Source organism: Acanthaster planci, linkage group LG09 (genome assembly GCF_054643075.1).
Source record: "Acanthaster planci isolate LZ-2023a linkage group LG09, COTS_SCS, whole genome shotgun sequence".
Taxonomy (NCBI): domain Eukaryota; kingdom Metazoa; phylum Echinodermata; class Asteroidea; order Valvatida; family Acanthasteridae; genus Acanthaster; species Acanthaster planci.
This window is the reverse complement of record NC_141785.1, coordinates 232,737-257,660: the sequence shown is the minus strand read 5'-3', so window position 1 is coordinate 257,660 and position 24,924 is coordinate 232,737. Positions and strand designations below refer to the sequence as shown.

General features: G+C 39.5%; 2 protein-coding genes across 6 annotated transcripts in view; one reads left to right on the top strand and one right to left on the bottom strand.

Moving 5' to 3' along the window:
- Window positions 1-2,266, bottom strand: part of LOC110982295 (phosphatidylinositol-3,5-bisphosphate 3-phosphatase MTMR3-like) — a 36,633-nt gene extending 34,367 nt beyond the window's left edge. For 2 of the 5 annotated variants that reach the window (XM_022240613.2, XM_022240618.2), the window contains exon 1: window positions 2,071-2,227. The gene's annotated coding sequence lies outside the window, so the exon portion shown is untranslated. The other 3 variants (XM_022240616.2, XM_022240614.2, XM_022240617.2) reach the window with 3 other exon arrangements.
- A 2,016-nt stretch (window positions 2,267-4,282) lies between these two features.
- Window positions 4,283-24,924, top strand: part of LOC110982285 (nucleoredoxin-like) — a 50,143-nt gene continuing 29,501 nt past the window's right edge. The window contains exons 1-2 of the mRNA XM_022240599.2: window positions 4,283-4,807; window positions 23,326-23,479. Coding sequence (XP_022096291.1) covers window positions 4,490-4,807; window positions 23,326-23,479 — 472 coding nt within the window. The 5' untranslated portion in view covers window positions 4,283-4,489. The remainder of the gene's footprint in view (window positions 4,808-23,325; window positions 23,480-24,924) is intronic.

Genomic DNA, 24,924 nt, shown 5'->3' with positions numbered 1-24,924 from the left:
GCAAATATACATGTTGCTTCCTTCATGGGAGTGACACTGAGGAATTTTGAAGCAATCTTTTCATTGAGTTGAAGTTGAAAGCATGATGGGTGTCTGGACTTCTTTTGCATTATGGGTCTGCTTGTTTCAAATGGATCTGAATCTCGATCAGTGATCCGTCATTGGTTTATGGACACCAAATATTGCATAATACCGGTAGATGGTGCCAATCGGCATTAGGATCACTGATCGAGATCAAAATCTGTGTGAAACAAACAGGCCCGAAAAGTTACAGAACATCCCACAATGCCACATTGGACAGATTACTTTATGTTAATTCACGAAATCAGCAATTTCATTGCCCTGTTTGGCAATCTAAGGCAAATCTCGATAACTAGTTTTCAAATGCAGACCAAATCCCTACATTTAGTAATGATTCACCACCACATGACATATAGAATACTGACTTCACACATTTATTCGCACCCAAATTGAAGCCGTTTTCACCTTGCCGAGGGAGTAATAAACATCATGGACCTTTATGATCACCGCGGGTTGTGAATTTCATGCTAACAATGCAGGTACACTACAGTCACATGTACAGTGTATGTGTCGGTGATCGCAACTCATGAAATCCAGACAAGTACAGAGGAAGAGATCCACATCCAGCCACCGTGACTCTTGAGTTTAACAAACACCAACAAGTTTTCGAAGTATGTCCTACATGTATATGTACATGTAAAACACCAAGTTCCTCTAACAATTTCAATTTTTCCCAGCTAAATGGGTTCGCCTTCAAATCAAAGAAAATACATGTACAATGTGAGTTGGAATCTGTTGCTTGGTAGCCAGTACATGTACTTGTACATGGTGGCCAGAAACACAACTCTTGCCAACTACGAGCAATAGCCAAATATCATATTTAAAATGATGCACTCAAGAAAGTTTGTTTAAACTTTCAAACACAATCTACACCTTTCAATTCTTTCTCTTGTACATGTAACATATGTAACCTTACATACACCACATACACGAACGAACTGGACAACTAGTACTACATATTGATAGCTAACACTAGTATGATATGGCTGATCCAGCATCCCTGTATAACTTGTGATACTTACATGTACACATGAAAGCCATGCAAATGCTTCCTGAACATACTGAAATATAACCAACCATGCTGACCAACAGTCATCAGCAACAAGCACTTGCAGCTGATCCATCAGATTAAGGCTAAAACACAATCTATTCATAGTAATCGCCACTTACTTAATTAGGCCCCCCTCCCAAAGTCTCCAGTTTGTGGTCAGGGGTTGCCTCTAGAAGTGGTGCGGCGACTGGGTTTTTTGGATTTTGCCCTCACTTTTTTTTTCCTGGAAATGATGTACATGTACACACATATATGTGCAATATGAACACAGGGCCTTGCTACTGAAATAGACTGGCCCCTCATTATTTACTGTTTAAAAGCGTTTTCAGCTTGTACAAGTTGTAGATAAGACGTAAGACCAACTCATTTGTCTGGTTTCCAGATGTAATTGTATGATATAGAAATGACGTCATCTGAAAAATCCCAATTTGTGGGTTTTTCACAAGCCTTCAGGGGCAAACACTGAGTATACGTCCGACCCCACAGTTCTGGGGGTAGGGCCTAGCCCTTTTTTGACATCAACTTGTACTACAGTACAGTCAAGACAGTTAATGGTTATTAACATTGAGCATGATGTTACAGCAATCCACCAAGGTGAGTTCGAAAGTAAAATGCGGCTCTTTAAGAACAGGGTCCTCAATCTCCATAACAAGAGCACAGGCCTAAATCCCGGAATTTCCCGAGCTACCACATCGGTTACGCCACATTCACTGACGAGACACAAATCAGCTGTCTGACTGGCTATAATAAAGCTACGTACATGTGTACAAATGTACACAGGCCTCTGCCTGTGCCGCGTGTACGAGTATAGGCTAATAGGCCTAAGGTAAGGGGGGCCTACATCATGTAGGCCTACGTGTTTCACGGAACGGAGTTTATCTTTTCGCCGAAATCAATCACGTAAAAACGCTAGGCCTACTGAAATAATACGAACTCACTGAGAGGCCACCGACAAACTGCAATCTCTTATTTATCCACTACGTACACGATTACTGGAGAAAATGCAACGAACGCTGAAGCACGGTTCTCTAAAAAAGCCTATGTTTTGGCCGTCAAACGGTAAACAAGCCACACACGGTAAACCCCCCCACACACACCTACCTCCACAAAATGGCGGCTACGTTTGATTGGCAGCTTTCAATACGTGATGTCATTTGCAACTTCCAATCACGTGATACAGTGGGAGGAGTCACCCTGCAAACTACTATTCATGAAAAATTCTAGTAAGCACGAAATACTCTCTCGGCCTGCCTTCGTTTAAAAGAAAAGGAATCACGCACACTTCAGTTTCCAAATAAAAAACGAAGAAAAAATGTGTTTGGAATAAATATAAAATACTGAAAAAAAAATGCCCTTCGATAACTTTCGTAACATTCATTTTGAAATCAGGTGCAAGTCAAATCAGTCATTATCAAAGAATACGTTTTGGTTTCGAATCATAGGGAGAAACAGTTTGTAGAAACGGCTTTTAACGTCGAGAGGAAATTGTGTGTTACGTCATCTACGATTTCATTTCCTTTTCTTTACACTACATGTATTCAGTTCCTTCCAACAAAATGCTTAAGAGTTATTAATTTCAATTTTAAAACAAAACTGTGAAGTTGGCACACACGAAAAATGAAAGACGTGATCTTTCACTTCGCAAGAGAGTCAAGCTTCAGGTCCCACTAGATGAACGTAAAGAGTAAAGACTGATTCCGGCAGACGCATTTTTATGTTTTTCTCTTTCCTTTTTCTCTTTGTTTTAATAATGTCCAATGCTATTCACTGTTTATGTGAAGACAGGCATGCAAATGCGCAACGTATACATGTACATTTACAAACCATTACGTGCATGGCACAAGGCACTGACGAGCGCAGTACGATGGTCCTGTATTGCAGTCGTAAGCAATCTCTTTATCTGTGATAGATTGTTTTGTCGGGGTTCTTTGGGGGCGGGACATGCATGCTTGCGTTTTGAGGGGATAAACTAAGGAGCAAATGTGTGGGACTTTTCAAATGTGCTGTATTTAAAGAGGAATGGGCTTATTCAATGACAAACTTCAACAACCTCAACTTCAGTTTGGTGATGATTTACCAAAGTGAATTTGCAACCGATGGGGAAATGGAAAGTTGTCCCTTTTGCTCAGGATTGGAAAGTTCAAAATCCAGGAATTTTTAGGGTTGGTCGTATTATCGTGCTTCTCAAATTTTTTGTCTGATTGTTGCAGTCAGGAGGACACATAGGTGATGCATTAAACTTTTTATCGATATACAAAAGATGACACTGTGGGGTGTCATCTTTTTTTATTGTCACTGTAATTCTTAATTTGTTTATTATTATTATTATTTTGTCATTTTTCCCCTTCCCCTTTTTCTTCATGCTTCATTTTTGGTTTTGTTATTGTGTGTATCAGAGCAAAGGGATGCCAGTGGCGTATTATCTTAGCTTGTCACCCAGCGCCGGAACAAGGCGCTTGGAAGGATTGATGGCTGAACACAGGTGTTCTGGTCCCGCTTTTCATGGGAAAAAGTTCTTACCAAATGCAAAAGCATCTAAAAAAAACCACCAAAAACCAGGGTACTCTTCAACGCATTTAAAATACCAGAAACGAAATGTAATGATTAAGTGCTTGTGTATGAAGTGAATGACAAAATGGCTTCGCTTTTACAACACAATGCCAAGAGACGATTTTATCACAGTTAGCTGGTGCGGTTCTAGAGCCATTTTTTTGGGGGGGGGCGGGCTCGACCCTTCGCACGTGGCGTTACCTTTTAACTTTCGCTAATGGTCTTTCACTTTGGTAGAGAAAAAGGAATCTAATGTATATTACGCATAATGACCCTGCAAAATGATCATGAACTATTCATTTAATTTTTTAATGCGAAAATTGCGAATCCAATATTTTCCAGCCTTTTTTGTTCACTTTTTTGGGCGGAGTTAGACGAAAATTTTGGGGGCTCCCCCAGCTCCCGTAAAACTGCGCCTGGTAGTTTAGGACGAATCAAGTCGCCATGTACGTTTTCTCGGTGGTCCGGTTGCGTACACACGCACCACCACCAAAGTGTTCGAGCGCCCTCTTGAGTTACAAATAAAGTAAACTATGCACATGTACACTGGTCCCACTTCATGTCGCTTTTTGGTACGCGAGAACTCGGAGGGAACCCGGTGCATACGAGATATGAAATAAACAAGCATGCATTTTCGCGCATCCATAACTTGCACGAGCTCATGTGCATGCATGATGCGCATGAGATAATGCACTCGGTTCGGTGGCATGCCTGGACTTACCGTGAAGATTTTGATCCGAGAGTTGTAATCGTTTCACTATTTAAAGACGATTTTGTGAGAAAGGCAAGCTCTAGTATTTTGACATCATGACAAGCCCACTTGTTCTTCTTCTTGGCGAAGTACTCCTCAATAAACAACGTGAGAAGGTGGACGTGTCGTCGTTGGCCGGGGAGGGGAGAGTCATCGGCCTGTATTTCGCGGCGCACTGGTGCGCCCCGTGCCGGGAGTACACGCCGATCTTGAGCAACTTCTACAACAGTTTCAACAGTGAACACGGGCAAGGGGGTGGGAAAAGACTTGAAGTTGTCTTTGTGAGTTCAGATAAGACAGAGCAACACTGCGATGAGCACTTCATGCAACACATGCCCTGGCTGTTGCTTCCTTTTTCAGAAAGACATGTCAAGGTATTTATCAAGAATGTAAATACATGTACATGGTCAAATGTAACTAGCCTCCACTCAAATCTAGTACTATGAATAGTATACATGTGAGTGTACATGTAGGATTTTTACTTATGTATTTCAACCAGATTATACATGTAATTTGTCCCTGTTGCTTGTTCCCAAGTGAAGTGCTTTGTTCATAGCAAAATCTTAGTTTCAAGCTTACAAGTATTTTGATTGCTGAAAATTGTGTCAACTTTGGATAGGTGTTCGGTTATTAATGCTAGGAGTGATAAGTTTCTGTTTCTATTTTCTAATTGACTGGTAGCCTACATGTACATCTACATGTAGGTCATGCCACCATGATCGGTCTGTTGCTTTTTCCTTGTAATTCTCAGCTCTGGTAAATCATTTTGAAAAGGTGAAGTAGACTCGGATATTTTCTGTATGATTAACCAGTAGCACAATGTTGATAGCCGAAGTCCACTGATATTGATAACACGCACAACAGTTACATCCAAAAGGTGCAACAGCAATCCATGTGCTATATGCCAACTGGGAATTGGAATTGTCTATATTGTGAAAGTTATGGTAGAGTTTCATATATGGACATCACTTAAGTTCCCTTGCAGTAGTTTATAAACATGCCCAAAAAAGTCAAATGTAGCAGTGAAAATGTGGAATCATATACATTTACATGTACTTAGCAAATACTCAGAATTTTTCAGACTGGGCTCATACATGTCATAGGGTTTGTGCACAGGGTGTCAAGTGATGTCTGTACGTGTACTTGTATATGGAACACTTTCCAAAGTGATAAAGGAAAGATTTAAGTATCATATTCCTCCAGATTTGTGAGTGTCACAAACACCAGCAAGTTCACCCTACACTCTAGTATGTTCATGCCCCCAGAGACAACGTTCATTTACAAACGTGCATACATGCACTTCATTTTCAACAATGGTTTTTCGTGGGAGCAGATTTTTTCAATGACTGACCTGGTAAAATACCGAAGTGTTGCAGCAAAAATAAATGTTGGGAGGATGTAAACATAACACCATGAACACACATTTTTCCTCCTTTTGTTAGATTTTTGAGTAACGGTAAATCTCAAAAATAATATACAAAGGTGACTTTTTACTGACCCTTTTTACCACTCAAAAAAATCAAATTGCAAAAATTTGTACTGACTTCATAAAGTAGAAATTTCTAAGTGAAAATAAGTTTTCTGAGACAAAAATTCAGCACCAAATTAAAATTTCACCCTTAATGCATTGATTTTACGCATTTATTTTGAACCAGCCAGACGAAATTTTCATTAAACAGGCCATTTTGAATCACCCCTAAATCGTATTGATCCAACGGTGTACAAAAATTCAAACCCAGTTTGTGTAGATTTTTATTACCAAAGTTGTATCCAACACTAGGATGATGATTTTCTGTTAGATTGAACTGATTTCATCAGTACTGATGCCATTTCTTAAGGTAATTCGTCGTCAATGAAACTCCCAACATCACAGTGGTCGCATTCTCCTCAGCACAAGTGCATAAATATGTACATGTCACCTGTACATGTAAATGTGTACACCTGTAAACATGCATACTCAACTGCACTTGACATGTGACTTGCTGTAAAAATGTTTCTCAAAAGTCTGCACTTACTAGAGTATGGTGCAAGGATATCCTCTTTTTGTTAAAGGTTTGACAAAGTTATAACTCCTGACTCTAAGAATTAAGTTTTATTAAGACATAAAATAATCATAGAACAGATACTAGTATGTGACAAATGTTTCCATTACAAATGTCTGGATTCTCACAGTTTGGCGTGAAAATTTGGTTCAAATTAAAACTTACTTTACAAAAACTTGCAACCGGTGGATTCCCAATTTTTGCATGCAGTCGATTAAGACAGTCTTCTACTTTATATGAATCTAGTTTTTATAACCAGGAAAACTCATTTTTAATAGATATTGATCAAATTTGGCAACATTCAAGTTTTTCAGGTGAATAAATCAAATAATTTTTGGGTTATTTAAAACCATATTTTTCATTTTCATTTTTGAGGCAGGGTACAAAATCAGTTCCACAGAAAATATAACGATTAATGTAATTTGGATTTGTCATCAAAAATTTCATTATTTATGCTGGGTTTCCTGGAATTATCCATTAACAAAGAGGATACCTGATTTTGCAGTCAGAGTGCGTGAAATCAGACATAACGTGTACCGGTAGCCTGTTGCTATGCTATTAACTGCAAATCTTGCACAGGTGCACTTTGGTAAGGAGCACTATGAGCATGCCTACACTGCACTGAACCCCCTTTCTTTTGCCCCTCCCCCCTAAACTTGCTGGTGCTTGTGTCTCTCAAAAAAGTGATGGTTGTCCTGACGGACTCAAGTTCATGTGTTAATCAATCGGGGAGCTTTCATTGCGTGAGGTCACAGCGAGGTGAAAACATGGTTGACTTGTGGTAATGTACATGTACATGTAGCGGTTTGTTTCACTGCCGAAAAGGTCATGAAGTTGCCAGATGTCACAGAGAGTTGTGTCCTTGCATACAGACTTATAGTGTATATCTCATTCTTTCCCCAAAATAAAAACCAAAAAAATTCACTATTGTCGGGAAGAAATGTATGTACACGTACAGTGTATCTCTGCTGTGCAGACATGGGAATGAAATGATCATAGTTTTTCTCATGGGACTGATGCATATAAATTGCTCAATTCAAGATGTATGATAGCAGTTTGCAAATACATGTATGTGACACAACTTACACTGTAACATGTCTGTAGCCATAAATAGGGGTACCACATGCCTTATTTAAAGCAATGTGTACATGTACATGCTATCTGGGTCATTCCAGAATTTGGGGGTCCAGTTTTTTTGTGTCCCTGTCACGTGATTTGTAAGTTCAGAACACATTTTCTAATTTCCAAGAGTGATGAATTTATTGCAAATTACCTGCCAAACAAATAGTAATAGTTCGAAAACAATTCCAGTGATATTTCCATGTCAAATAAAAAATGTCAGATGTAACAGGGACACGAAAAAGTCACACTTTTGGATCCCTAATTTCTGAATTAACCATCTACATGTACATATATGTACTGGTACATGTACATGTAATAATACTTTTGTACATGTATGCTACAGTACATATATATACATGTACCTGTGAAGGCACATGTGCACAAATCTTTCTCAACTCTGCACAGTTCTGAACAAGAATGGAAGCTTGTTTTGCCATCTTTTAAAGGTTCGGTACCTTTATGGCATTTCTGTCAGACCAAAATCCCTTCCATTGTCATGTATACAAATGTCGAGCAAGGCCTCAGGTTGTAAACAGATCTCATACATGTACCGGTACTTTGGGTGCTGATTAGCCTAACTGGTAGGTTCTGTCTCCATAACTGTTGTGAAGCTGGGGAATTCTTTAGAATCGTTGAAATTGGCTCTGCAGTTATATGCATCAGAACTCCTAGGTAACTTTACATGTATATGGGTTACAGGACTTGAATCAAGAACGTTTGGAAACCTAGATTTACATGTACCGGTATATGTGCTGTATGTGATTGGACATGTACATGTACGTGTGTATACACTCCTCCTCCATCACATAACTTTTCTCCCAAACTTCAAACCCGGCCCAAATTGATAGAAACATCTGAACATCCACACATCATCAGATGTTCCCTTTTGTAGCTTACAAGTTTACTATTAACCCCAACAGTCCTCAATCCTCCAAAAACCTGTTAAGTGGTTTTGTAGGAATAGGGCTGTACCATATTTGTGGCTGACTGCGATGGATACACCGTGTCAAAGTCTTGGGTTAGACATTTACATGTACATGTATGCTCACCCATGCATTACGCGTACTTAACATGTAGGCCTACATGTAGATTAGATGCTTGAAATCATCCGCACTGCTCCTGGATATCATTTGCACTGCTTCAACATGTTGACAGGAATTGCTGGGGGGATTTGCAAAGGTTGAGCATAGAGCTCTGTTCTAGCTCTAGTTTGAGGCAGGGCTTACTCCTTCAAGGAATACATTCATGAAATAACAGGATTTTAGTGCATGGAGGTTACTGTACATAAAGTATACATGTACATGTACAGTGTACATGTACATTCCTTATGAAAGGAGTTTGAAGGATTGAAGATGCAGCCAGCTAGATAGGCTTCGTTGATAATCAGGTTGATGATCAAATATGGAAACGAGTCCTGTCATCTTATTTTCTTGCCAAGGATACTCATACATGTATTATTTGCTCCTGTGGATTTAATTGTAACAAAAATGGAGTTTTTATGATAATATCACAAATTACATCTATCCAGTTTACTTAGATAAGGGAGTTTCAAAACAAATTAAAGTACATTGTGTTCCCTTGTCCACATTTTAAAAAAGCAGACATTCAATGAAGTAAAATTTAACGTAAAATTTAGGAAACCGTAGAAAGTACTGGTCACTGACCTCCCCAGGATGCATAACCCACACTTCAGGGGAAAAAGGTTAAACCTGGCCACAGAGGAGGAGCCTGTGGGAAACGCTGTGAGTTGTCAGGAGATGTCATTTCTAAACTGAAAAGTATGTCCAAATTGAAACTGATAGTAGTTAGCAAAGGGCATCTAAGCTTTAATACGATCTCTCAAGCTTATGTAACAAATAGTACCGGTCGATTATAAATAATTTTGTTGAACAAGCAGCTTATTAATTGAAAGACTGTGCAACACAAGAGAGTATTCATTTACTCTGAGCTGTCAGTCTGTGTCATCTTTAGAAAGATCAAATAATTATACTCCTCGTGCCATCATGTCTTTGCTTCAAAGTTCAAGATGTCCTCACTGACTTGGTAATGTCTGGACTGTGGAAGTTTCCCTGGAGCAATTCATGGTGAGAAAAGTTACATGTACAAGTATGTATGAGTACAATTCAGACTGTTGAGCCTCTCATTTCCCATGCGTGATAACCCTCCCACAAAGTCCCACTGAACTGTGATTGAACTATTAACAGGCTATAATGTGTCTCAGTAATGTGATTATTTGCATAAATCATTGTGCCAGCAGTGCACTAGTTATACATGTACGTTAATGGAGTCCACCATGCCCTGGTGTATGGGCTTTATTGACTCTTGGAGGAAATCAATCTTTTCTCTTGACATTCTCTGTCCTGTATACAGTTGGTCATAAGCGGTATGCTGAGCATCTGTTACCACATTTTCACACTATGGAAATAATACATACACAATATAAGAATCTTATTACACTCCAATCAAGTTTGTGTTTGTTGGGATCTGTTAACCACTCACGAGTCATGTACACACAGTGTGTGTATGACAACCAAATTATCAAACATCTTCAAAACAATTAAATTCCACTTCTGCCTGCATAGAAATTATATTTTGTATTATTTGAATATACAGTGTACTGCAGACAGTGTACATACTCTGTTAAATAGGTTAGAACAAAACAAAACAAAGAAATTAGATGGCCAAAGTAAACCCCTTCCCTGTACAAACAAAAATTCTCTCACACCCACCCCCCCATAGAAAGATCCTGGATTGCCCCTGTTGTCTAAACTCAGAAATTAGACAGAAAACACATTGCAGAATGTACTGTACATTATTGGCATGCTGAACCCAACAAGGTTATGGAGGATTTCAATGGTCCCTAGGGGGTTAGGGTTATTGGCATCATTGTTCCGAACTGTCCCCACTATTCTATTTCTGGTTGATGTACATGTAGTTCCCAATACATGAGCAACAAATGGATCCATATTTGGACGTGCCATTTGTGATGTCTCTATGTATGCATGTACTGGTACCTTCTTTTACCACATTTGTCATCTAATGCCATTCATGTATGCATGACTTGTGTAGGCATCCAGGCCACTTGCACCAGAATTGGTTTTGATTGGAGGAAACTCCACAGCCAGTCATGGTGAGTGGTCGGCAGTGGGCTGTTGTTGACTGTTGGGATGTGTATGTGTTTTTATTCCAGTGGATCACATGACACCTACGGTAACTGCAAAGCCAAAGTTTGAAGGCCCTAGAGTCAAATTATATTATGATTCTTTGTTTGGCAGTTCAACATGTGTAACACAAGGCAGTGTTTGCAGCTAGCTTCCCATGTGAGATCGGCCATTTTGCTATGGCTAATCCGTTAAGTAGATTTGTGCAGCTTTCTACCAGTGGAACAAAATGTTACTAAATACCCCCCCCCAAAAATTGAGTTAGTAGTGTACATACACGTACATAGTAGTAATTCTTGACCTTAACCTTTTGATGCATGTGTGATAGTGTTATCAACAAAACAATTTCCATCTAGTGCTGGAAAAGTTGTTTTTATCTGTAAATCTGTGTTACAGAACCTTGCCAGGACTTCACATACATGTACATGTTCAGCAAATGTAGCCCAACACCTGGTTTCTAAAAAGGACACACATTATATTGTAACACTACAGTCAGCATCCATTTCAGGATGACAGCTTGAAATGTATGCATTTATAATAATTCCATAGGTGTACTGCACTGTGATAATTGCCTGCCATGGTTAATACAAAGGACCATGAATTCTTCAAATCTCTTTATGGGGTTCTTTATTGAGGGGATGAATAATGGGTTTGGTTGGTCTGAAACGTGTTTAAGACGAGCACAGGAGAATGGATGCGACTAATGCCCGAGCCGCTGGCGAGGGCATTGTCAGCTAATATTTGTTCCCATTCATAAAAATGGTTTTAGTCTGAGAGTCAAAAAAAGTCAGTGGACGATTATATTCCAAGGACCCTGTTCAAGAATTTTACTTTCATTTTTCCGAGCACTCCCATCCATTTTTTGGTGTATTCCTTTTGCAAGTAGTCCAGAAGAATCTCGTTATATGGACTTGGGGCTGCCTGTGGCGAGTACTGTGTCCTACAATGCACACAGACTCTTGACCAATAGGAATGGATTAAACTGTCTTGTATCCATGTACCAGCACGTTTTTACACAGCAGGCATCAAATCACAGCAGGCGTTATCAAATCGCAGCAGGCATTATCAAATGTTAATACACGGTCACATTGTGCGTTGTTAAATATGGAAACTGTCTAAGGTATTTATGAATGATAATTACCGGTATTTGTCTGCTTTGCAGAATAAAATACATTATCCACAAGGGAATTGTGTACTGCTGTAGAAACTTAGTAGGTAATGCGTACAAATGCAGGTAAACCGGTATGTGCAGATAAGACTCTTTGCCAAAGTGTTCATAGTTGCCATGCAAAAAAAAGAGGTGAAGTCTCAACTGGTTAGCAGTATTTTGGGATGACTACTACATGTAGTACATGCACAAAAAGTCTTTGAAAAAGTACATGTACCTTATGGAATTATTACACTGTGTACATGCAAGGTTTCTTGTACCATTTGGTCGGTTGTTTGCTCTATTGAGCTGAATGGTGTAAGTTGAATAGTTCAAACTGTCTAGCAGTCATAGCAGTCAATGGAAGCAGTCAAGCACACTGATGGATCAGCACAAGCTTTCTATTGGATCGCTGTCACCTCCTTCATGGGATGAGTCCAATCTCAACAGGGGAATACCTCAGGATTAAAAGGGCGTGCTCAGACAGTGTATGAGGTTAAAAGCAGATTCAATTAAACGGATAAGAAGGTTGCCAAGTTAGAATCCTGGTGTGGCCAGACAATTTAGAAGCCTTGAAGTGTTACAGTATTAATTTGCTGTAAGTGCTACATGTACATGTATGTACCAGTACATGTTGTTAAGTTTGCTGCAGAAGAGTTTGAAGTTTTCTTATTTTTTAGTTCACATCTTTTTATTATTGCCTTTGTCCTTGCAGCTTGGAGCATGAATTTTTGTGGTTTTTTATGCCTCTGTAAACATGCACAGATGACAAACCTGGTCAAGAAGGCTCACATGTGAATGGAGATTCTACTAAACCATTTAATACATGCATGTGTCATTGTGATAAGCTGACTTTGCCTTGAGCAAAGGTTGACTTCCTGAATTTTAATTGGTTTCTTTGCAAACCAGATGGTGGTTTGAGTAGTTTGTAAAAGAATTTAGACATACTGCAAAAAGCTAACAGCCGTGTGCAGTAATACCTTTTTGTAGCTGTGTACATGGAATGCAGGGAGGTAAAAGTTTTGTTTGTGTTAAAATCATACACTTCCAGAGACTCTGTAATTAGTGTTCAGCTGGTAAGATTCCCATAATGTCAAGTGCCTGTCCCCCCAATGTTTGTTTTACCCTCCTCAGCTGTAATGTGTTATAGGACCAAGCCAGTTGGAAGAAAGGACGTACGTATGGTATCCATTTGACATTGCTAAAAAGTTCCAGCATGAAGAGGCTACAATAGAAAGCCAAAAGTGTGAGCACATATATCGGTGGTGGTTACCGGTAAATCATTCTGTATAGTGAAGCACAGAGACTTGTTGCAGGTTTTGCTAGAAATTTATTAGAAGGTCAATTGCATGGCACCCTTGCAAGAAGCAGTGGCAAGAAAGTCGGCTGGCTGTAAAACAGTCGACCAGAACGGAACGTGAACAATCACTCAAACCTACTTTCTGCAATAGTGCATCCAACCTGACTCAACCCAAACCTTTTGAGATCTTGCAGAATTCACATTTATACTGGTATTTTGGAAAACTGGAGAGTTACAGCAAGAGCCAAGTCACCATTTCTTTATCGGGGCTAGATGCTCCTTGAAAGTGTATCAAATACCAGTACCACTTCAGTAATATGCCATTGGTTTTAGGTTCAGTGGAGGGTTTGGGGAAAATTGAAGAATCCTCTGAACATGAACACTGTACTCCTACATGTAGGAGTTACAGTTGAGAGATAAAAATTCAGCTCCTACTAAATAAAGCACACTTCAGCAACTTGCAAAATGCTAATTAAACATTATGTAATGCATTGCAAAGATTTGGGGCATTGTGGGACAGGATAACCTTCCTGGTCTTTGTGACCTTTCAAAATCTGTGGAAACTCATCAATAGAGTTTACATCCACACTTCAGACCCTCTATGGCGATCCACTACAGAGTATACATTTTCAAAACCCTTCGTGATTGTTTTGTGTTGTTAATGGTCGTCTCTTGAAGACCCTTCAGAATTTGCCCAAACTTGTTCATCCATGGATTGCAATTTCATCCACTTTTCAAATCCTCCAATCGGTAGAACACATGCTTCAACTTTACAAACCTGTCATACATGAAGTTCTTTTGTAGTGGTTAACGAACAGTGTTGAGAATAAAGTGAGTTATTGTTTAGTATTACATATAGATTGATGTAGGGGCTAGTTTTGTAATTGCACCAGAAGTTAACTTCAGATGCCAAAAAATTCGGGGATGAGATATCAAGGGATCCATCAGTGAAATAAATGGGCCCAGTTGTGCCAAAAGTTGAGGTGAGATTTTCAAATTGATCCCCTGTAGGTTTATTCGGAATCAATCAAGTCATACATGTACGTACATGTTCAAGTAAATTTGGCAACTGAATGCACTTGGTTACATTGACAGAGGTTTGATGGACCTGAGGAGATAGAGAAATGACTCATACATGTACATGTATATGGAGCTTTGTTTGGTCACGATTCTCCAACCTGATCTCATTCAGTGCAAGTGTACCTCAAGATTTTGCCTGCTCAGTCAGTAACTGGTTTGCCATGCAGATGAATTCATAGCCTGTGTGTAGCTATTTTACACTTCCAGATTGAATGAGGTCAGAATTGGATGTTTCAGTTGTTAGTTAGCAAACGAAATGGAGGCTAAAATCGCGCAGATGCTGTGTGTCACATTTAAAAAGCAAAAAAGAATGCCAGTTCCAATAACTTGGACAGTATGTAAAGAGTTTGAGTGTCATCTGTTGGCCAGCACCCTCTCCAAATGATAATGAGTTACTGGTGGGTTTTACATGTGACACAGACATGTTGACAAAGTGACTGAGGTGGCTGATTTGTTGACAGCTCTAGGTTGATTAGTTTACATTATAGAGGTGGCGTCATCCCACATGTACTGGTAGAAGAGGTTTTTTGAAGATACTGAGTTTGTAATATAGCTGAAATGTAAGCTCCGTGAACATATTCACTTCGGCTGAAAACAAAATTACTGAAGATGTTTAAGTGCACAAGTCAGTCAGGTGATGTCAATTCTGTCATGTAGAATTCTAATTGCCAAATCTGCTTACCTGCATCTATGCCTGTTTTTGCTGTTTTATAGATTTCTGTGCTAATTAAAAACAATATGCAATTACAAAATAAGGACAAGACAAACCCTTTTCAGTACCATTGAGCACATTGTCATGATGGTGTGTGTAACATTGGAATTATGATCTTGGCTCCAAGACCTCTATGTACATGTACAGGGTATGTGAAGTAGGCCTTCTCGCATCAAGGGGACAGTTTCAGGAATGCATTGGGGGGACAGTCATATGTCCCTGTAGTATTTTCAGTTGCCACAAAATACATGTACATGTAGGTGAAAAGATAAGTGTACATGTTTGATTCCACAACTACAGCTTTACAAATGAATATTCATCATTCAATAATGCATATGATTTCCCCAGCAGATGTGTTTTGCTAACTTGCATCAATCCCTTTGCAATTGTGTTCAAATCTTGACTTGTACGAAGGTCTGTGATATTTGTAAAGCTGTGCTCAGTGTTTTCCTTATTTTGGCAGATATGCTTGGAAATTTCAAGGACCTCACTCAGCAGCTATGTTTGAATCTGATCCCAAAATGGGATCTGAGTTGAAACTGTGGTATTTTGTAACATCACTTTACCGGTACATTTTACCCCAAATATTATGCGTGTATAAATGAAAGCTCTGCAAACTCATGTTGGTTCGCCAAAGGAAAAATACAGTGTTAAAATGATAGCCAGTTAATTTCAGATTGTCTGCCCTGAAAAAGCTGCTTAGGGCTTTTTTTTTAACAGATTATTTCTGGCACCAATAAAATATGTAAAGGGGGCACAGCTCCTGAGTAAAACTCAGTATTTTCATTCTTTTCCCCCTGATTTCTTCTACATGTATTCAGCCAATTTTCAACGACCCTGGTAAAAATTGTGGCACATGTCCAGACATCTTCAAGCTCTCATACAAAAGGTCCATAGTGTACATGTATATACAGCACATGTAAGCGTCACCCATGGCCATGTGTGTTTTTGCCAATTGTTTTGATACAAAGACATTGCTAGTTGGGATTTTGTAACCTTATCATTTTTGTAAGTGTGGTTTCGCTCCCTAGCTAATCAGTATACCCAAACAAAGGAGGTTTTAATCCCCTTAGTTCTTTTGTGTGTGGTCCAGTAGGCTGTCCAGTTTAATTCTAATGAGTAATTACTCAAGAAAGGTATTTCTGGATTATTGTTGGTTGTGATGGAGGGGGTTCCACATACATGTACCTGTAGTAGCAGCGTCTGCACGCATAGGATCATCTTCTGTGCTTTGACCCAACTAAACCTGATGCATTACTACGTCAACCGCCGACATGAAAAAAGAATTCTTAAACAAGTGTACACGTCCTCCGTGATACAAATAAGAAAAGTTGTGTGCGTTTATACATCATTGGGCGACAAATGGTTTACAGGAAAATGTACAAGGGTTGTTACTTACCGGTACCCTGTACATGTACATAACCTCCCCAGTGCTGTCTGAGGTGAAAATGACATTTGCATGCTGGCTGTTTGTAGACTTTCAATCTGTGAGATACTGGCTTTGTTTTCTGACCAACATATCTTACACGTAGGCGTAGCTTTCATACCGGTACCCTGACACCCAAAAATATAATTTCCCTCCAAATTTAACCAGGTACATGTACATGAAAGCAGTGAAATAATGTCACTGTAAAGCTTTGTTATGATAATGTTTGTATGTAATGTGTTGGTTGGTATTAACCACTTTGCACCAGTGGCAGTTATCAATATTGATGATGCTGGGGTGGGATAATTATCATTTTTTTCTGTTTTCAAAATTCTTCATCTACCACTACTCTAACCTGACAGACAACATCTGTTGACGCTGGAGTATTTCAGCCAGGCCTGTCATCTTGTAAAAAAAGCCCAGATTGTGCTGTGTTACGTAATTTTCTTTTGTTCACGAACTGGCGCAGTGTGCTGCTGACTTCTTTTCAATAGGGGCTAGATTAGCATGCAGCAGCACTGCTTGCCCCTAAATCCCCAAAATGGTGGTATACTGTTTCAAAACAAGGCTGGATTATTATCTCCACTATTGAGAGTGAAAAAATGTTGGTAATGCCCAGCAGCCTGGTCTTTTGTTACGAGTGCGGTCTTTTGTTACAAGGCCCAGTTCCCTTTGTCTGATTTCAGAGACCCCGGCCATGTGTATAAAGAATACGTGTCTAGTACCGGGTTAATACTAAATTTTCAGCATTTGGGTACCCTACTCTTCTCCTTGTTTTTTTTACAGTTTACATGTATCGGTACACGTACATCATCTTACTGTAAATATTTGGCCAAATGTGACAATAACAAATGTAAAGTAAGCAGTTTAACCTAAAAAAAGATGTTCGTTAAATGGGGGGTGGGCTAATATGAGTTTCCGGTGGAAGCCTTTTTTCCATACCTTATAAACTGGCTAGGAATACCACTGTACAATGTACATGTACACAGTACATCTGTGCATAGTTGAGTTGATTGTACCTGTATATTTATGCATGTTGTGAAAGAATGCCATGGTACCATTTGATTTATCACCAAGCAAGAGAGCCAAGAATGCGCAGCAGTCTAAGATGTGAAAGATAGAAAGCTGGGATGTGGCTATGGGCCAGCCACAGCTGCACAATATTACCGTGATGAGCCCTTGAAGCATGGTGCTCTGTCAGACCATGATCAGATCAGACAGGCCCATGTAGTAACTCTAACTGGCCCAAATTACCTCTATAGTACGTGATGGAATGAACTTGACATTCGGGGGAAGCCTCAGATGCCTGTATGTACACGTATTTGTAGCAATGTACTTGTCCATTAAATGATGTACAAGTATGTTAGCACATTCAGGGATGGCCTCAGAAAATAGTCCTTAAATTCAGTGGTTTGGGGACAATGTCAACTCAACTTCAAATGTGAAAAATTGTATTTAAGGGATATTTGATCTTTTTGGTACGTGTATGTAGGGATGACGTCTGCCCTGTGCACAGTGTGCAGTACATTAATTAATGCGGTAATGTGTACAGAGATTGTAAAATGTGAGTCCCAACCCATGGCCAATGGTATCATGCTCTAAGGGTGCAGACCACTAATTCAAGTGAGAGTTTCTGGCCAGCTCATTAGCTTTAAAAGTGCCCCACAGTATCTTTTGAAAAAGGAGATTGTTTGGCCCCCAAAATGGTGAGATTGTGTAAATCCTTGCCAAAATCAACTCCCTGGGTCTTTTAGCTTTCATATGAGAGCAGAATGGCTAAAAACTACGGTTGAAAAATGGTCCTAAGTGCCCGAGAAAGTTGAGGGTTGCCACTTGAAAAATGGCTGCAATCAGACTTCGGAAAAATCACTTTTTGGGGGGTGAATTTGTTTTGTGGGAATAATTAAAATGTAATTGGTTAACCCACACAAGAGTGAAAAGAAATTGAAAGATAAGTGACCGGACAAGAATTTCATTTGTGTTTCTGAAATCTTAGGGATGTTGGCGTGCATGTTATTGGGCCCTGAACAGTGCTGATTTTATACTGTTTTCAATAGGGCTTGAATTAGTGGACTGTACCCCTGAGCAGCGTGAACCGGTCCATGTACATGCAGAAGTACCAGTACATGTACATGTACATGTATATCTACAGTACAATACTGCACATGTTTGGGTATCATGTACATACTCAAGACCATTCCAAATATGTATGTAAATTCCTGAATGATAATTTCACATCTAATTTTTGTACACTTAAATAATCATTATACATGTATGTACTTTCAAAAGAAATGTAATCTAATTCACTATTTTTGACATGTTCCAGTCTGTGAATGTGCTTTGTTGAAACCAATTTATGGTAAATGTATTTTGATTGAGTGCATTTTGCAGCATAATTTACTTGCTAGACAAGTGTGTTTAAAATTATGTCACTGCACGTTATTTTGTTTCCTTGACTTCAGTATTAGAATATTTGCCAGTCAAGAAAGAAGAAAAGGCACATCAGTTCTGTAGTGGCAGACTGTTTATTGTTGATATTAGGAAAATGGAATGCGACTTTGAGGAGTAATAGTCACAAAGCATGCTCTTAACCCGACATGAGGAATGCATGTCCTTTGTAAACTCCTTCCCCATCTACCCTACAAATCACAAATTGATGTGATATATGGCCGATTTGTATGCTGTTAGCTGTAAATGTCTCCTGGCAGGGAGAGGTTATATACAGTGAGCCCAGCAAGGCCGTTGGTTATTGTTGCAGTAGTTTGTGTGTTAAACTATGACCCTCCCCCCAAAAGAACTCTTGTCAGGACAACCAGGGTATGCCCTGATGCCAGTATCTTAAAAGCCAGGACATCAATTGAGCTGAGTCCTCAATATGGACCTTTATATACACCATCCATGCTTGCCCATGGGTGAAAAATTCATTGTACGTCTCATCCTCATTACTTGCGCACCGCACTTAAGCATCCTGGTACTCAGGAGAGCAACTGGGCCAGAATAATGCCTCCTAACCAAGTTAACCATTTACCCCAATCTTCTTCAGGGGATTTGGACATGTAGGCCTATTTAGCAATGATTGGGTTTGGGTAGTGCTAGACATTGACCTGTAATTGGATATCCAGACAAAAACTTGATCAGATAAACAGTCTTGGTTTGGGCAAAGAATTTGATCAAGTCGTTTAATGTCTGACTAAATTACTGTATTAAGTGCTGCGCTATGACAATTTGCCCTGATAATATTTTTATCAGCCGACACCTTTACTGTATTTATGTTAGTTTTCTCATAACATAGCTTATACAGTATAGGACCTACTGCCGCAGATATTATTTGATGAAAGCTTCTTATATCAGTTGGTCAAAGATTGGTTTAACCGTGTAGATATTTGTGTGTGTGGGCCTACATTTAATTTGTCATGATCAGATAAGTCTAAAAATATGTTTATTTGCAGCTAAAATTAAAGATTCTTCAAAATCACTATAGCTGGCTGAAACTTTGTCTGATGCCCAGCAAATGGGCATAATCAAGCCAACTGTTTGCATTGTGCATGTAAGTGGTGTGGAAAAAATGCCTGAACACCCTTCTGCCCATGTAATGACCTCTAGGAGAAGACAATGAACACATTTATGTTCAGTTTCAAAGGTGTGCAGGGAAAATTCTAGACACATACCAGTTGGCACATACATGTGCAGTATGTATTTTTTCTGGTAAACTGATATCATAGAATCAGACAGGGATTGAAAAGCCTAACCTCTTGTCAGCCTGGGCAGGACTCGAAATTTGGTTGCAGAAATGGAAGGCAAGGAAATGATTACTGCACCTATTGGACTCCACAAAACTTAGATAGTACCTTTTTTAAGCAGTTTGTTGTAAAACTGTTTGTGGTTTAACAAATTTTGGTAGTTTTGTGTTGATGTTGAACCCTGCCTGTGGTAGTGGTAAGATACAAGTCCTGATTATGCATCCTTGCCTGGCATGCTGCCTGCAAGTGAAATACCACAATGATCCAACTGGTGCACTGGGGTTCAACCAGTGTCAGGTGATTGCGGGGTGCCAGCATACTTAACTTGACCTGAATTTGAAACCCGGTCCAAATATTTCTGGTCTGCCAGACTTGCAACAGTACCTAATCAGTCTCACCTGTTCCTGTCTGCTAAATCAGTCTCCTAGGAAAACGAGGTGATCCAAGTTACCATAGGCTCCCTAGAGGCACGGACCATTTGCCAAGATAAGCATGATAAGGCTCTTCCTGCAAGTTGTTGTTCTTATTTTATTTCTCATTTTTCTTTCCTTCCTTTTAACTACTGGGTATTTTTTGGAATTTGTATTTAAGCTATGTTTGGCACTGTTTATTTCTATGCTGAATTTACACACAATACTAATCACAACAGGCACAAATTTTTTCCTGAAATTAGATTATTTTTCTTCATTTTTCCCCTTCCTATTTATGGTATGCCTAGGTTATGGATTGAAAAACATTATGCAAAGTCTTTACAGCTTGGAATTCTGTTTTATTTCTGACTTTGATTACATGCCTTTTAATGTTTCATGTAAGCTGCTAAATTTCACAGTGCGACAAACACCAAGAATTTTATGTTGGAAAAGGTTGAAAAGTTTGTATGTACACATGCAAATGTGCTGTACCAGAGACTCATTTTTTACACGTATTTTCACTTTGAAGAAACAGCACGGTTATTGATGGTCGAGGGGAAACCGCTGAAAAACATAAGCAGTGCAAACAAAATGTCCAAGACCTTCCTGTGATAACGATTTGTGTGGTGATAGCACCCTGCAACAGCGTGCATGTCATGGTTCATGTCGCAGAGTAATGACTGAAAGATCTTGGAACTAAGACTTGTTCAGTGATGACTAATTAAAAAGCCCATGATATACATACATGTACTCACTTTAGGTGTCCCTGAATTTTGTATCAATCTGTTTGATGTCATTGACTTTCTCATTTCTTCAGTCGTCAAAACTTACAAAGTCATTTGAAGACACCTGGTTTGCCTAAACATAGGAAGAATTATCACAATTTTTTTCTTAACTTGTACTTTTTCAGTTCCTCTTTCAGAGTTCATTTGTCTGATTGAAATATAAGTCAATTTCCCTACAAGTTGCTTGGCAGAAGTGAAGTGGACGAGTAATTGAATCACACATGGGAAAAACCAGTTTTCTTATAATCCACGAAATTGGGGTGCCAGGAGGCAGATTGAAGATTGTCCCTCGTCAGTGTGATCCAAACGACCGATAAGCAAGGAGTTGGAATCCCCATCAAAAGGCCACAACTAACCAAGACCCACGCATCGCTAATGCCCCCTAATTTGGATGTCACAAGTTATCGGCTTAAAACCGTCTGATTTTAATTTCTCCTTAGAGCACTTGGAGGCTTTTTCTCAAAGTACATAGAGCCAGCCTTGAAAAGTGTTGCCTTCCAATTGATGGGGTTGAAGTCAGTGGCTTAGATGAAGAGTTCTGGATGGCAAACCACTCAGCAAATGAATCTGTTTGTTAGGTCCTGCATAATTAATGAATAATCGCTAGCGATTTGTTCATGCTTTTAATGTTCTGATCTTAAACACGTAAGTGATAGTCAATGTCTTTTGGTCTCAAAGGTTGGGCTCATAATATGCCCCGTCTCACTCCTTTTAAAGCTATGTACACAGGCTTGCACCACCCAAACATTGCCTTTTTATCTGGGATTGTGGTCATTGCTGAACTCAATGGCCATATTGTTGAACAAAAGACTGATTCGCGCTAGTACTTGGCATGAAATTGAACACAGACACTTTTGTGACACCAGATCAAATGTTTGTGCCACGAACTTGCTAAAGTTCACCACATTTCACCTCAAGCAAATTCCACTGCAGTGCACGTGTTTCATGACTTCAGATTGGCTTTACTTTTGCATTTGCGTGAAGATTATAAATACATGTAGGCCTTCAGTTTTCATGAATGAGCCATTTTTTTCCAGAAGGTAATGTCATTCAAGAGATAAGCATGCATGTAAGTCTGCATGTTCCCATGCTGTTAGGGCAGACCTTGAACGCATGTACATGCATTGTCCTCAAATGACTTCAGACATGCTTTGTTTTGGGCATGCATTGAACTGGCTCATTCTAAATGAAGCAATTACATGTATCGTACATTTACATGTATTGGAATATTAAGTTGAGTGTTGGCTTTGCAGATCAGCGTACATCCAGTTTTCCTGTGAGCAACATGATTAACATATTGCGATATTTCTGGGGTTTTTTTAGTTTTCATTTTTAGTGGAAATTCTTCTGTGCTTTTTAAAATGGTTTATAAGTTCTCTACGAAATTGGACAGATGAACATGTTTGAAGTGTACCGGTAGGGTACAGTACATCTCAGAATATGAAATATTAAAACCCTGGCCAAGTTGGAATGATGACCGTTGTTGGCACAAGTAAATTATCCCTTGTAAAGTGCACACAGAGTACATTTTGGGTACCATGTAAAATTGACCAGTGGTTGGCAAAGTGACTTCGCTGGCACTCTCTCTCCTCCCCTCCCCGGATGAAGTGAGATCCTTCTTTCAGTGTGCAGTTTAAAGAGGTCTCAATTTATTTATTTACCATTGCTGTTAAAATTTGAATGGTCTTATTCTACTCAGTTTTCCCTGCTCTCATCTCAGCCCTATGACATTTTGTCTTTGGTTTTAGTTTATTTCTTTTGTTTTTACTTCAGTGGCTGAAGGTTGGACTGAAACCTGACAAGACAGTCCTCTGGAGATTTAAATGTTCTTGTTATTGTGACTATGTACTGTATTGCATGTCTGACGTAAATATCATTGATGCATCCCTTAATCTCAAACTCCCTGAAGTGTGCATTGCACAGTAACATTAAATGAAGTAATTGCATCTCTTTTTTGTTGTCCTCAGAACAAACTGTGCAAGAGGTTCAAAGTGACGGGCATCCCAACATTAGTCCTCATTAACAGTGTCAGTGCCCAGCTGATAACAAATAATGGGCGTCTACAGATGCTGGATGACCTGAAAGGAGAACATTTCCCCTGGTACCCCAAGCCTTTCAATGGTAAGTCAGGGATTGCTAGCCACTGGAAATGGCTAGAAGTTGTAGGTTATCGAGCACCAGGATTGGCATGAAGTTGTCGGTTGTCATTCACTAGGAGTGGCTGGGTTGTAGGTTATCAATAACTGCGCATGGCTGGAAGTTGTACATTATCAATTACGGGAGAAGTGGCTGGGAATTGTGGGTTACCAGCTTCTAGAAGTAGTGGGCTACCAAGCATTGGAAATGGCTGGAAGTTGTGGGTTACCAGCCTCTGGAAGTAGCTGGAAGTAGTGGGCTACCAAGCATTGGAAGTGGCTGGAAGTTGTGGATTACCAAGCATTGGAAGTAGCTGGAAGTAGTGGGCTACCAAGCATTGGAAGTGGCTGGAAGTTGTGGGTTACCAGCCTCTGGAAGTGGCTGGAAGTTGTGGATTACCAAGCATTGCAAGTGGCTAGAAGTTGTGGATTACCAAGCATTGCAAGTGGCTAGAAGTTGTGGGCTACCAAGCATTGCAAGTGGTTAGAAGTTGTGGGTTACCAAGCATTGCAAGTGGCTAGAAGTTGTGGGTTACCAGTCACTGAAAGTCGCTTGAACTAGTGAAAAATAGAAGTACATGTACATGTACTTGCCAAATTACACATACATGTACCTATAAGGGAAGGACTAGTGTGGACTGTCTGGAGGCTCTGTCAGTGTAGCCATGTGGCCTGAATGTGCTACATGAGTCAGTCAGGAATGCACTGAATGTGCTGACAGTTTTTGCCATATACCCTTCAGGCACTATTCCCATTCGATATATACATGTAGGGCTGTGGCAGGTATGGAACCTGGATACCTGATAACCGACCAGAAATGTTGGGCACATGGCTCTATTTTATGATAAGTTCATTATCATTTGAAGGTTCAAACACAGCATTTCCAAACAGAAAACCTCTTCATGACTTAGATGGAAAATACAAAAATGCCTTTATTTGAGTTGGTTAATTCATATTCCATAACCTACATGTACCTTGTGTAGACATTCCTCTGTTTTTGTCTTGTGGTTAAAAAAATTGTGAAAGTGCTCATTTTTCTTGAACGGTGAATATTGTTTTGAGCTACATGGTTTATTTTTTTTTTACTGTTCTGTTCATTTGGCGACATGATAACCCTTACCCCAAAATGCCCCTAAACCAGTTTTCCAGAAATGGGTAACCTTGTGTGGACCTAGCTTAGTCCATTCAAGGTTCAAACAACCTGCATTATGTGGACCTTGTGTTCATGGATCCACACCAGATACCAGTGTATCGGTATGTGCCTGTATGTAAGATTCGTACAGAGTTAGCAGTACATGCGCATGTATACAGATCAGTTAAAACTGGTGCAATCATTCCTCACATACAAGAACTACACGTGTGTGCATGTCAAAGCTATATAGATACGTTGTTCCAACTATGAAATGTCTTGAAATGATACTGCACTGATGA